Below are 15,184 nucleotides of genomic sequence, written 5' to 3'. Positions count from 1 at the left end.
TTCTGTCCTTCCCTTCAGCAGTTTTTAGCTCCCTTGGCTTCCTGCTGCTCAGCAGAGGGGAAGATCCCCAGAAACATGAGGCTTTCTCAGCACTGCAGAGCCTGGCACAACACTGGTGTGAGCAGTATATGCTGCAAAGCCAGCACAAGCAGGCACAAGAATGCTCATTTCTAAAGCTCAGAGAGCTGCAAGCTCAGCAGAGGTGGGCTCTGAGGTCCTGTTTCATGCAGACACTTCATGCATCTTGCATGCGTGTTTGGAGCTGGGCTTAGCAAGCCACACCGGCTTCAATGCCTGTGCTGGAGCCCCGTCTCACACAAAGCACAAATAAAGACAAAACACTGGCAGCTCAGCGCCCTTGCACATGTCGGTGCCTTTCGATGTGCCTGTTGAGCTGCCTCCTCTTGCAGCACCCAGCAGGGTGGCAAGAAGCCTGGAAACGAGTTTAAAACTGCACGTGCTTAAGTGGCTGTGTATGTGTATGTGGTCTGGTGTATGCAGGAGGGCCCTGTGGTCCCCCTTATCCTCGGCATGGGTGTCAAACGCCGTCTCCTGCTGGCTAACATGCCTCCTGTTTCATTTGCAGAGGATGAGATTGTTTCCATGGCTGACTCCACCGCCACCATCGATGACATTGAAGGGGAGCTCTTCAAAATTGAGAGGATCAGAGAGATCCTGGTGAGGAGGGAGTCAGAGCTGCGGTACATGTGAGTACCTGTCCCCGCTTCCCAGCATCACCTCAGCATTTTCTGCCTGCCTGATCAAACACGGATCATCCCCAGGCTGCTTTCCACCTCGTTTTCCACCTGGAAACGCAGCCTCCCCCTCTGCTCTGGCCTTGTTCTGAAGGGACCTGAACGGGTCTCTGTTACAAAGCTGCCACTGACGCTGTAATGATTTGAGCCAGCCTATTTCTATGCAAACAGAGTTTATGACACGGGTTCAACTACACAAAATGTTTCCATATTCAACCGCAGACATGCTGTCTTCCCAGTGGGTCCATACTCTTCCTCAGCTTTTGGGCCGGGCTTAGGAAGGAACTTGAGGTTTGGTGGCTTATTGCTGCTCTCTGGAGGTATTGCTTTGCCCTAGCACACAGATCTCTGACTGTTGTACAGTCAGACGATTACAGGTTATTCTCCCCATATTGAAATATTCCACATCCTCCCAGTTCCTCCCAGCTCCCTCTCTCCTCCTCCATCCCCTGACTGCTGGGGGCATCAGGATGCATCGAGGCTGAACCGGCCTTGGGGCTGGACCAGCGTCGGTGCCTGATGCGTGTCTCCACACAGCATCCTGCTCTCACACCCAGCACAATCTCTGCAGCAAGCTGAGAAGGAAAGGATCTTCTTCAGGGTCCATTTCAATAACCAAAACAGATTTTGAGTAAAAATCTGTAGGCCTTTCACATTTAAGGCAATCAAATAGCCACAGTGTTGCAATTCTACTAACCAGCACTTAGGGTGATAAAGAATATTTTCCCTGAGTATATCGGGACATTGTATGATCTGGGAGGAAACAGACCGACTAGCATTTGCAGTCTGGGCTGATTAAGCTTTTTAATATCACTAAATTGCTATAGTCAGCTCAGTCCTGAGATCCCATGCTGCTGGGTCAACACAAAGCCTGGGATCTTTTGCTGGTAATGGCAAAAATCGTATTTACTGGGCTGCAGCATTTGATATACTGCTTTTTTTAGTGTGTCTGGGTCCCCACCGGTACCTGCACTACAGGGATCACCAGAGCCTGGAAATGGCCATGTAAATCCACTGTCTGGGGAAGCTATGAGCTGGGCTGCCATTTAGAGGCTCAGATTTTGGGTGATGACCTCTTTGAAGCACAGTTTCCCCTGAATATCTTATTGAAAAGAATTTCTGGAAATCATAAAAATTGTAGTTCTTATATGCTTTCCATGGCAACCAGTACCTGAATCTCGCAGGTGCTCTCAAAACTCACATCTCTTGCTTTTTCTTATCCCTGTATTTGTTTTCTTCCTTGGCTTGCACTTGGAAAACAAAATGAAATCACGTATGAAAACCATATCCTGGGGTGGGCACAGCTGCAGAAATGGTCACTTGGGTGTTTGAAAGCACCAGGATTATGTGTCTGAGTGGTTTGGAGGCACCATGGAGAAGTTGAGCATCAGCTCTGCAGGGCGCAGCAGCGGGGAGAAATGCGGCTCTGCAAGGCAGGGAAACCCAAGGGCTTCCCTGAGCATCACCACTGGAGAAGAGACATCCAGACCTGGATTCAGCAGAATGGGGTTAAAAAGGTTGGGGACCTGGGGCTGAAAGGGGTTTTTTTCCCAATGGGGGAAAAAAGTGTGATATCCAGGATTGGTTGCACAGCGGGGCTCAGGGCGGTGGACATCTCCACTGATGCGCTGCAAAGGGAGGAGTGACCCGTCCTGTCGGTCAATAGCGATCAGTGTTTTCTTCTTGTTGGAAATGTCAAACTAAAATGTTCCAACATTTTTGAGACATCTGTGCTGTGGAAAACAATGAAGTTTGGAAGATTTCCGTTTTTATAGGGCAAAAAGAAAGGCCTGAAATTCCTGTGGAAGATTCAGCTCTGCACCTCACCCTGCTCTGCACTGCTCCCTGGGCCAGGCAGGGGCAGCCTGGCTATGGCTGATGCTGCAATCAGTTTTATCACCAGAGGCAATCTCAGCTCCAGCAGCAGCCTTCTGGGTGCTTGTCTTTGCAATCTCTCCCTAGTTTTATAGAAATGACCCATTTATTATTATTCTCAATATCATTTTTACATAATTAAATTCCAATTTAATTTTAATAATGTTTCAGTTATCAGTTGACTATTTATTTTAATTTTAGTAAGCGTATTGCTAGCGATCAGCCTGGTGTCCACACGTCCCATGCAGACCGTCCCGCTGGTGCTCTTTGTACAGGCTCAAGACATTGCCACCATAGGACTGTGGGCAGGCAATAAAAAGACAAAAGGACCTCCGCGTTCTCCATGTGCAGCTCCCAGACATCAGCATCGGGGGATGTGCTCAGTGTGGTGTGCAAACAAATGAAGACACTGTCAGATGGAGCAAAAATCTGACAGAGCCAAGAGGAAGTCTTCTCTTGTGCCTGGGATGACCTCCTCCTACAGCAATATCTCACAGGGTCCCTCTTCATCAGTCTATTTTCACTTCCCATAATTAATTTTTCTGGTGTCCTCAGCTCCGCTGACAAAGCTGCACCTTCAGATAGCTCCAGCAAATATAACTCATCAGAAGGGGTGGACGGCATGACTCAGTGGAAGGACCTGCAGGATTATTGAAGATGCAGACAGGGCTTTAGTAATGCACACTTCAAAGGGGACCAAAGGCACAAAGACATCTCTTCAGGGTGGCACCATAACTCAATCATGTATTATCTGTAGACACAGATTGAGAGTTGAGGTTTCTCATCACTCATGGCTGTGGAGCTTGCTAGAAGTCTCAGCTGTGCTCTTCCAGGTTGAACAATTTTGCATGTGCCCTGCAAAGTGTCCAAGGAGTCCTGCATCGAGGGTTTGGACAGCCCTAGGAAGCTCACACTAAGATGCTGGGGGTGCTTGGTAGGGCTTAGGAGTATGTATTGTGCCTCTGTCTACATGAAAAATATGTTGGCTGATTCCTCATAGTGAGCATTTGAATATTCTGCTCCTCCAAAGCCTCTTTGGAGGCTCAGCCCAGGCAGATTCACCACCATGCCTTGTGGTGGTGGTTCTTACCAGCTTCTTCATGAAACTGGTTGGTGATTGTGATGGATTTTGGATGGAGACACTTTCTTTTAGCTTCAGGCCAGATTACAGAGTTGGGGAGGTGTCAGATGGTCTAGCCAGGGTAGTTCACCCATGCCAAAGGTAAGGCTGTAGAAAGAGAAGCTCCCAAATCCCAGCTCAACGGTCCAGCCCTGAGCAGGAGATTCAGCACCTTGCCACAGGGTGGCACCTCGTAGAGTACTGCCAATATGGATCTTCTGCGAAGGCTTGCAAAAACTGTTCTCGAATGAGCCAACAGCCAAAATCCCTGAGCAGGGACTTAAGTCCCCTGGTACCTTAATGCCAGGGAAATGGTGCTTCACCAGCCGCTGGCTGGACTGTGCCAAGGCTCGGGATGTTGCACCAGAGCTGCAGGCTTTTCCTAATCCTCCCAGTGAGGGGTGATGTGCAAGGAGCCCAGGGAGGGCTCAGAGTAGAAGGAAAAGTGTAAGATAGGTTGGTCTCTTCATGTTTTGGTTGGAGATGTGGCTGACCAAGGTTGGTCCTAGGCTGTGGTGCTTCTGAGACATCACCAAACTGCCTCCAGCATGGATAGGGCCACGCATCCTCCGTCTGCTCCATCAGCAGCTGCCACTGACAGAGGACTTGAGCTCATCCTGATCGGTGTCTTGCTGCTGTTGTGTGTTTTGAGTCCGAGTTTATTTCATTGCCTGTGGCTTCAGCAGGCTCCTTTTCTCCTGCAGAAATGACCTTGTTTCTCAGCAGACACCTGCAAAGTTTGCACATTTCCCTCCTCTGTTGTGTTTCATTTTCCTCCCTTTTTTTAGTACTGCAGAAAGGCAGTATAAAAATGTCAGTTCTTTTTATGTGGCAGTAGCTTTCATTTGTTTTGGGATTTTGCTGTTTGGGGGTTATTTTTTGTGAGAAGGAGAAACACAGCTGCTATCACATGGCAGATGTGCCAGGTTTTAATAAGTCTTCATTGTCATTGGAGCAATGAAACTTCTAATTGCCAATAACCAGTGACATAACCCATATTGCTCCAACAAAAGCTCTGAGATAATATGGGCTTCTCGTTCCTGTGGGAAGGCAGGTAAATCCATGCTCTCTGCTGCAGGCACTGAGAGCACCAGTGTTGGCTGGGTGTTGCTCTGGAGTTTTTGCACCTTTCCTCTCACAGTCTTGCCCTCAGTGGTTTTGTTTGTGTCTCTGCAGGATGGATGACATTCAGCTTTGTAAAGAAATCAGCCGGCTGAAACAGGAGCTTCAAAAACTCATCGCCCTTCCAGGTAAGGCTTTGTACAGCTGCAGAGAGCTGCGCCTTGCCGCTGCAGTCAGCAGAAAGGTTTCCATTAAATAAAAGAAGCTCTTGCACAGCTCCCACCCTGGGATGCCCCCAGAGACATCGCTGCTGCAGGCAGTGCGTGGGTGTCCAGAAATGTGGCTCCTCGTGTCTGACCTGAGATCTTTCTTGAGAGCTTTGCTGCTTGTAGTACTGCCAGGGAGTCCTTGTACAGGCCTGGGCTGAAGGGCAGAGGAAACAGAAAAGGAGAAAAAACATGAGTCCTTGAGGAAGAGCATGGGTCTGGTGTAGGAGGACAGGAATTGAGTGAGGTGGCAGTAAATGGTGACACAGTAAGACCTGCCACATACACTGAGGTCAATCCTCAAATGAGCTGAGAGGTCAAGCAGAGGACATTGTCAGACCACATGGAGGGGCCCCTTTGGAGGCAGCAGGAGGGGAGATACCTTCAAAGGCCTCAAGTACATGGAAAACAGAGAATTCTTACTGTGACCATGTCAGTGATGGGGCAGATGGCAGCAGCTGCCAGGGAAGGATTCCTGGATACAGCCAGGGTAAGATGGGTGCTGGGGGATGTCATGCCAAAAAGGGTCAGAGATGTCGCTGATTTAGGTGAATTAATCACTCAGGATGTTGAAAACAGGCAAACAGACCAGGGCAACTGATGTGAAAACTTCAGCTGGGAGAAAACGCTGCTTTTGTCTCTCCTTACCCTGACCAGTGACCCTCCATGTCCCTGTCACAGCCAGAGCCGCCCTTGACCTTTCACAGGCTAGGGAAGGCCAAACGTTCATTCGCTAAAGGATCCCCCTCAGCCAACATATACAGATGAAAGCACACACCAAACAGCTCAGAGTTTGAATGAGAATGAGCAAGGCTTCCCTACCAGCTGTGTCCACCACTGTTCACAAGGCTATGCCTCCTCCTAGGACATCTTCATTCCACCTCCAGTAAGGACTTTATGTACTCAAGGTTATCTCAAAGCCAAGGGTGGCAAGAAACCTTTCTAATGCCACAGTTTCTCTGTGCTGCATGTGTTTGTGAATCATCAGCATGCAGTCAAAGCCCTACTGCTGCTTGATATGCTGGTCCTGATCAGTTTAATATAACCCAGCTGCATCCAGAGGGAGGTGCAGACAGGGAGGGGAGGACTCGGCCATAAAAATGGGAGCTGCTTGCCAAATGTAAACTTGAATCTCATGTGGGCTTTTAACTTAAACACTTCCTAGTTCATAAAACAAGACTTGACCTAAACGATGGCTCAAGACCAGAGATAAACTTAGCCTTTTCTGAAGCTTAAGAAATGCGTCTGGCTTTCCTTCATCTGCTTAGATATTTCATTTTGATTCCCAGGTTCATTCATCTCATTTCATTCCCAGATTCAGTTGAAAGCAGAAATGCTGTTTGCACCAGGGATGCTCTTTTTGTCTTCTTTATAACTTGGCTCAAATCAGGCTGTGCTGGAAAAATCCTGCAAATCGTTGGTCTTGTGAGACTATAGCAGCAGATCATTCGTAAAAATGAGCATTGAACTTTGATTCAGATAAAGATTCAAACACGTCAGTGCTTACTCAGAGCTCACCCAGACCTGTGGCTTGAAATCTTGCCAGACCAAGGTGCCTTTAATAATTCAGACGGATATTGTGGTCATGATGGACTCTGACATCAGCAAGACAGAAAAGATTTGTTAATTAACTCCAAATAGCTGATGTTTTTGCATGCAGCCTGATGTTTCCGATTTGCATGGCATCCAGATGATGCTATAAAGTGCTGCTATTCCCACCAGGCAGGTGGGAACTGCTGCACAGAGACAGCACCCATGGCCAGGCAGCTTTGCATTAACTCTTCATGATAGCAGACCAGCAGCGGTGGCCCAGACCTCAGTCTAGATCAGCTTTCTCTGCCAGGAAGCTCGAGTTCACTCCCTGCACAAGACCACAATTGAAGGAACCTTTGTTTGCTGGGGATGTTTCTAACAACGTGATGATTATGAAAAGTTCTTCCTACTCAGACCCCTGCAGCAGCACCTCCGATCAATATACAGCAGGCTTCAGACTACAAATCAATACATAGTTTAGGTAACTGCTGAGACCCAGCCTATGGGGTTTGCTCCATACTGTGAATTTCACTGCATTTTTATTTAGCTGAAGGAAGACTGGAGATTGATCCATCCTGTGCTGGATTGATTTTGGAGCTGGCTGCTGAATTCAGAAATGGTATTAAGCAGCTACAGCACAGATGGTCATAGTGTCTACCTAAGGTAGCTCTCTGTTTATATTTAACACTCTTTAGCTCTATCTCTATCATCTTCACAAATCCCACTTACCATTATGTACCTATTTATATAGGACATGACTTCATAGTGATGTCAGAGTTTTCAGGTCTTCACCAACTCCCTGCCCAAAGATACATGCCACAAGTGGGTCCCATGGTGCTCAGGGTAGGTCAGTCTGGGGGTTCAGGTGACAACCAAGGCTAACACATTTGAAACAGCTTGGTAGACACTAGTGGTCATCCCCGTCACTGGGGTGGGAGTGGGGCTGACAGTGCTTTGAAAGGTCAGAGGGATCTCTGAGGTGATGAGATCACGGGGACCGTGTTCAGCAAGGGAATAAGGCTACAAAAACCAGTGGATCATACTGGTTTTCATGTCTCTGTATGTATGGGATAAATGGTGGTGTGAGGCATTCCCAAGGCACCTGGGCATTGTTGATAATTCTCTACACACCTGAATCCCTGGCTGGTTCCTCAGACACATGGAGGACATGACTGAGGGGATCTCTGGACCCCTACCCAGCTCAAGGCCAAGCTGAGACTGGTTGGGTGTGCTGGCATGGGAAATGCAGGAAATCCTAACTGAAGGATGATGTCCAAATCTGACATTTCTGAGCGTGTTGAGACCTGGTACCTAACCTCTTCAGCAGTGCAGAGTGAAGATCCCAGGTGAGCTATGGTCATCTTCCACCAGAGAGGTCACCTTGTCGAGGGGCTCTTCCTCTGCTCTGCAAAGCTCACAGCTGGATCTTAAAGTGCTCAGCCCTATGGAAAGTTTGGGGAGTAGCTAAGAATTCAAAGTTTGATGACACCAGACATGTCTCTTCCCAGCCAGAGTGGTTTGGGATGAAGTTGTTGCTTATTTAGCAGCCTGTATCTGGATCTAGGTGCTTACTGTGGGTTGGCTTTTACCACGACTCTCACATCTGCTCCCAAGTCTAGCAGAAGCAGAGCAAGCTTGGCCTTGGGATGGGCAGGATGGCCCCTGCTGGTGTGTTAAATGTGTTCCCTGTGCTGCAGAGAACGAGAAGTCCAACGAGGAGAAACAGAGGGAAGAGGAGCTGGTGCAGCAGATACACAAGCTGGTGGAAACGCGAGATTTCCTGGTGGACGATGTGGAGTTTGAGAGGCTCAGGTAGCTGGGTGCTATTTATTCCTTGTGCTGAGGACAGTGCAGTCTGTCCTCTGATCTGTATCATGCCTTGGAAGATGGTCCTGAAGGCCTTGCTGCTCCTTTCCTGAGTGCTAACTGATCTCTTTGTCACAGGGAAAGGGAAGAAGACAAGGAAATGGCAGAGTTCCTGCAAAGTAAACTCTCCAAAAGCTACCTCCAGAAAGCAAGTAGGTGGTTGATTAGTTTTATTCCTTGCACTGAGACTCCCTCGCAGTCTCTCCCCTTTCCTAAGCACCCTGTACTCAAAATTTTGTTGCTTTGCATGGGGATAGCTAACCTGGAGGCCATCTGTTGCTGGAGGAGGGTGCGGGGAAATGGCAACTGGGGGGTTGCTGGTCCTTGAGATCACATTGTGGAAACATCTCAAATTGATATAGATGTTGTACGCTCATTTCCCTCCTGGCATTTCCCAGTCAGCATGTCCTATGAGGATGGAGACAGGTAGGTGTCCTTTTATGGCTGGTGTAGTTCATCTGACCCTTTCCAACCAGCTCCTTCCATTTCATCACACCATTAGCTAAGGTCACAAGTTGTGGTATCCCTCCAGTACTCCTCATGGCCTCTGGTGGCTACCCTCTTCCCTGTACCCCCATCACTGCTGGAGGAACCTCCCCAGTGCAGTGGGAGGCATTTCCAGCCCAAGGTCCCTATGGCTGTGCCTGTAGCACACATGGTTGATCTGGTTCATGGATGCAGGAGCTCATACCCAGCTGTGGGTCTGAAGAGGGTCAGGATCTTAGTCCTGAAAGAAGGTCTAAGAAGAAGCGATGGGCCTGCGCTGTTGTCACCAGGCAGATACTGATTCCTTTTTCTGTAGCTCCTGTCAAAGAGAAGAAAATGACTTCCAGGGGGCAGCAAACCTCCGCACCATACATGACCAAAACGGGCCTCACCCTGCTGAAAGAGTGCTGCGGCTTCACCTGCTCCATCATGTAGGCCAGTTCCCAGCTCCTCTGCACGGGACATGACCACGGTAGTGTACACATCCCGGGCAAGAGGGGCTTCCTTGGGGTGCTGAAACAGCCAGGTGCCTGTGTGGGGTGGGTGAGTGCTGATGTCTGGGACATACACGGCTCCTGGTGCTGCAGGCATGGGGCATTAGGGACCACTGGGCTGCAGCCCTGCTCTGGAGGCTACCATCAGGGGAAAGTGCTGGAGCCCCACCAAGAGAGGGTCTGGAAGGGAAGCAGCTGTGGTCATGGCTGGGGGGAGGATGAGGAGATAGAAGGGGAAGAGAGATGGAGGGCAGGGAGGAGCAGGGCCAGGTGCATAGCAGGCACCAAGGTATCTCTTTGTGGGGATGTGCGGGAGAGGGTTGTCAGTCACATATACCACTGTGAACCTCTGTGAACCTGGTGCTCATGGAGTTACACTACCAATGCCTTTGTCTTCCTGTAGCATCTGCTTTGAAAACCTAAGAAGCCATCAGGCCGTTCTGTCCTTGAGGGTCCTCACCTGCCTTCTTGCTGACCCTCCTGCCTGCTCCTTTCCAGTGGGTTGCAGTTAAATCACTGGCATTTGCTGACAGCCAGATGTGCCCAGCTGTAAAGTGCTGTGCTCATCATTTTTAAAGCAGAGTTTACATGGGGCCATGCTGTGTTTGCTGTGCAAGACCGTGCTCTGGCTGCTGAGGGGCAACCAGACAAGTCACCACCCTTTTGCAAGTGGTTCAGGACATAAGCCCATTCCAACCAGTGTCACTTTCTAGAAGTCTCAGGGAGTGGCAGACCCATAGAGAGGTGCTTCTTGCCAGTGCAGCCTGGTGTGGATTCCCCACCTTATCCCAGAAGGCTGAAGTGACCAGGGACACAGGTGGGTGTTTGGATCCCCCCTGGATCAGCTTTGCCTGGCTCAAGCTGCCTCCCTACTCTTGTGGCTGTGCATGACACTGTACCACAGCAAACACTGCCAAAATTGGTGTCTGTGGAGTGCAGACAAGTCAAGCAAGGCCTAAACAGCTTGGTATGGGATGGAGCAAAGGCTGGACTGATAATAGTTGATGATATGAGCTCACTCATGCCAGAGTGTGATGAGGACACAGGTGAAGCAAGTCACATCTGAGATGAAGTTATGTCTATCAGGATGTGCTTTAATACAGTTGAAGTGAAATTCTGGGCTCCAGCACCACAAATCTGAGCCCAGACCTTCCAGCTCATCACAGAGCAGCAGCAAGGAAGTGAAACCACCCACCCACTGAGCTCCCACCTTCCTCCATGCCTGGAATTCACCCATTAGGTGATGAGCATGGCCAAAGCGGGATGCTAGGTCCCAGCTGACAGCATGTGTGACGAGCACTGTGTAAGAGGAAGACGATGGAAATGGAGGTCCAGTGGATTGTGGTCTCTGTGGGAGGATACATCTCATCCTCAGTACTGCTGGACACAATTGTGCAGGTGGCCTGATGCCCAAGGCTTAGTCTCGTTGGCATTAGGCACTCTATAAAGCAGGGTTGGCTCTCTAGCCATTGGAGGAGGGAGGCAACAAGGGAGGTATCTGTGGTTGCAACCAATTGTTTCCTATCTCTCGCCTTTCCTCCCCAGGTCTCCAGTCAGAGTCCACAGTCTGCACTCTTCCGAGAGTTTCAACTTCCCATCATTGTTCATGCTTCCCACTGCAGCACCTCCACTGAAGAGACTTCCCAAGCGGCTGGTGCAAGCTTGAATGAAGGCATGTGTCCTTGATGTCCTTGGTGTCACGTCAACAGTCGTCTCCTCCATGACATCAACAAACACCAGATTCTACCTGAGCTCAGCTTGGAAGAGGTGTCTGCAGCAGCAACAAGTCCATGACAGAGAGGCTGGTGCAGTCCTTCACCTGGACAGAGTGGTAAAAAAGGCACTGGGAGCTAATGTTTGGAGAACGTTGTGCTCCACCATCCAAGACATGCTGTGGCCACAGATGATTTTTCATCCTTAGCTTTGTACCACCTTGTGAGTCCTTGTGGGATGATTCCTGAGGACTCTCAGTGGAGAATGTTTCTGGTCTGGGTGTCATTGTGTTTACGTCTGTCTTATTGCAAGGTGCTCTGCGGCACTGGGTAGAGCTGAGCAAGGCATGAAGGGCAGTCCCCAGGGCCAGCTGAATGAAGGGCTAATTCTTGCGAAGCTATCACCTGACCACAGACCTGGTGTGTTGAACTACGGGCAGATGAGTTGCTTCTCCCACCTCACTATTACTGGATTTGGTTTTCGGCAACAAGAAAAATGAGAAAATTTAAGCAGAAGAGAAAAGGAGAAAAAATCAGAACAACAGGGCACCATGCAGAAGGAAATAAAACCCAAACAGGAGTCTGGAAAAGTGGCAGGGAAAGGTGGAGACATCAGGCGAGAGACACTCACTGCCAAGAGGGCATTCAGTTCTGCTCCCCAGTGCCCCAGCCAGCACCTCTGAGCTTGGCACCATGTGCTGGACATAAAGTGCTGTGTAAAAGACTCATGGCTCCCTGAGGTCACCCAGTGTCTCAGATCCTGTTGTCCCTTTGAAGCATCCATCTGTGTTGAGATGGCACTGCCAGAGCTTCCCACCGCAGCAGGACAGGGACTCTCCTTCTCACTGGGTGTGAAGGCCTCTCACATCTCCTGCCCTGCACTTCTGCCCTGTAGGCTGCTATGGCTTTACTGGGTGTCCTGAGGTGGCTTCCCATGTGGGTGACTGCCCAAGAGCTCTAGTTGCCCTCTGGCCAAAATGCTGATTCCTCCAGCTCAGTCCTGCTGCATCTTGCTGTAAGGGTTTTGAGATGATGTTCCTGCCTGGGTCACTGGCCAGCACGCCCATGCCAGTGGAATGGTCACAAACCATCTGGCTCTTTCCATTGCATCTGATAGCACATTCGTCTTTATAAAACACAATGCACATGGAATCCTTCCTAGTGCAATGCCAATAAGCAGGTCCAAGTTGCTCCTGCATTTCTTTATCAGCACTGCCAGAAAACCCCGTGTGTGTGAACCTTTGCAAAGGGGTTTCCACACATTTGTCCTTCCTGAGCAATCTTCTTCCACTATGGATCTTACCAGCAGCCAGAAAAGTCCACAAACTGAGCTAGTTTCTCTGCACACTCACAGACCAGGGTGCAGGGCCCGAATGAGCCAACATGGCACCAGCAAACTTGACCCCACTTTGGCTCATGTCACCTCTGAGTTGACTTCAGTGGTTTCAGTCTGAAGCCTACTTACATTTTGTGCTGCTTGTTGTTAATGACCTACAGCATCCTGCCAGCACCACCTGCCAGTTCCTGGTGCTCTCCTCACTTGAGGGAGGCTTCAGTGTGGGCTGTAGATCACAGGGGCAAATTAAGTCCTCTCTGCTTTGCTAACCCTGTGTAATGGAGTGAGGTGCAGTACACAGTGGGGTTGTTGTCCAAGCAGAGATGACAGGCCATCATCAGTAGCATCCATCCTGGAGTTGATGGGACAGATTGGGCCACTCACTCCCTGCTCTTGCAGAAACTGTCCAGTGGCTGCTTTGCTTGGTCACTCTGTGGTCACGCATGTGTTGCAATATTGGTGTTTGCACATAGACCAAAGGCTCAAGACTTAGAAGGCCACCCTCAGTGCCTCTACCCTCCGCAGGGTCTTCTTGGAATGGGTGAGTAACTGAGCCAGTTTTGTTGGTGGGACTGAGAGGGAGCCAAAGGCAAGGAAGAGCCATTGATTCAAAACTTGCTCCCCAAATTCATCCCTACCTCTGCCCCACAAGGCCCCGAGACCCAGACATCAGCTGAGCAGTGCTTGGGTAGGCAGGGAGGATGTCCGGGGGAGATGGGCAAGGTCCTGGCCTCTTGTGTTCTGTGTTTGCTGGCTGTGTTTGTGTGTCTGGTCATGGAGAAGGAGACAGTCTGCCATCCTGGGCGTACCATACTGTTTGGCCTGCATTTAAACTAATGGCAAAGGTGTGCAACACACAGGAGTGACACTGATTCATGTGCATTGATTTCAACCCAAACAAATAAATGTCTGTTGAAAGCTTCATTTGTAGATATTTTCCCTGCCTGAGACCTTTGCAGAGAGATGTCTCAGGCTGTGTCACAGCAGGGTGTTTGAAGTGGAACAGAAACAAGATCCTAAAAAGGCTGGGTTTTGGAGCTCCCTGGGATTGCAGGAGCATGAAGAAGCTCCTGCTGCAGCAGTAGAATATCCAACCCTTCCATTTCTGGCTGTTGGTCTAACATTTTACTTTTGGGCCAGGCTGAAAAATTAGTTGAAATGCAGGAAACTGCCTCCCTGGTTTAATCGTTAATACTCAGAACCCTGAACACTTCTGATGTATTTTTTCACTGATACCAGCCTTCTGTCCTCACTAAGCCTCAATTATACCATTGATAGGGGGGTGTGGCACATCAAATGTCTTTTATATATGGCACTGAAGGAAGTCTGGCTGCACCGTCTCTTCTCTTGGCCCCTCAATTCTCCCCGTCCTGTATCCCACCTCACAAGGTGCTCTCAGGAGGAGGAGCGGGACTGGCAAACCTGCAAACCATAGGGTCTTGTGGGTTTGGGAGTTGGCTGTCTTTGATATGGGTAATTAAAGAACATATGAGAAGTGCCTCATGGTGGACATGCTGGAGAGGACAAGGAGGTGGGAGATAGGCCAGGTAGGAGCAGAGAGGCAGGAGACTGTGCTTTGCTGGGTCAGTTGTGTAGGACCAGAGAAGCTCACAGTCACTCACAGATGCGACGTGGTTCTCTGCCAGTGACAGCTAAGAGGGGACCAGGCAGCTCTGGCACGGCATCCTCTCTTGGATCGTGTAGCTGGAAACTGCATGCACAGAAAGGATGCTGTAATTTGGGTTTAATGACTTCCATGTCTTTGCCACCTGGCACCTGATGGTGCTTGGCATGCCAAGTCCCAGATAAGTGCTAATCATGGGGTTAACAAGCCAGCAATGTCTTCTGAAGTCACTGCTGAGGACAGTGGTCAGTTCCTCCAGTGGGAATCCCACCATTGGTGCTGGGACAGAGCTGCCCCACGGAGCATAGCACAGCAGTGAGTACCTCATTGCTCGCTCATGCCCATACTGATGGAATAACAGGCTGCTCCAGAGGAAATGTTGACAGAGTCCAGATAAAACCAATAACAACATCTCAATGTGCTGGGGATTTTCCACCAACAAGAGGCAAAACAGACTGCAGATTTAGCCAACACTTTAATAATCTCTTCTCTGTGCCAAGGGAAAATCTTAGAAAAAAACCCACACCCAAACCCAAAAAACACAATGCAAACAAAACTAAACCCTGCAATTCCCCAAGGAGAAGGCAGACTATTAACTAAAAAACTTGTTTATTCTATAAAGCATCACAGAACTGAAACTCTGGTATCTGATTAGGTAATTTTAGTTTTTGTTTCCATATCCCACTTTACCGTGAGACGTTAGTTTCATTTTGCCTGAGAAAGTGAGTAGATCTGGCAGCGACCTGTATCTTTGTGATGCTCGGGCAGTGGGTCCTGCCATCTCCTCTGCTGGTGCTGAATTCCATGAGCCAGCAGGATAGCTCCAGCAGGCAGGAGAAGGGGAGCACAGCGGATGGTCTGGGAAACCCTGGCAACCTTCATAGTCCTCTCTCTGGAGCAGGACCAGCACAGCTCCAGCTTGGCATCTTCTAGCATCTCATAAGTGATGAGAGCAGAATTTGTCTTTCTGCTAGGCTGCAGATGCCTTGGCTGGCTTTGTTTTAGCTTAGATGAGAGGGTTTCCTTCATTTCCAGCTCCCCACGGAAAGAGTAGA

The 15,184-nt window shown here is 49.4% G+C and overlaps 1 protein-coding gene across 1 annotated transcript; it reads left to right on the top strand.

Annotated features, from left to right (window-relative positions):
* Positions 1–531: 531 nt before the first annotated feature.
* LOC104545752 (uncharacterized protein C16orf45-like) lies at positions 532–9,398 on the top strand. Its single transcript, XM_010190965.1, has 5 exons — positions 532–707; positions 4,927–5,000; positions 8,309–8,423; positions 8,556–8,629; positions 9,280–9,398. Exons 1-5 carry the CDS (start codon positions 532–534, stop codon positions 9,396–9,398), a joined length of 558 nt encoding a protein of 185 aa, XP_010189267.1.
* The last annotated feature ends 5,786 nt before the right edge of the window (positions 9,399–15,184 follow it).

The sequence above is a fragment of the Mesitornis unicolor genome, unplaced genomic scaffold (assembly GCF_000695765.1).
Source record: "Mesitornis unicolor isolate BGI_N332 unplaced genomic scaffold, ASM69576v1 scaffold29590, whole genome shotgun sequence".
NCBI lineage: Eukaryota > Metazoa > Chordata > Aves > Mesitornithiformes > Mesitornithidae > Mesitornis > Mesitornis unicolor.
This window is presented reverse-complemented; position numbering and strand designations above follow the sequence as displayed.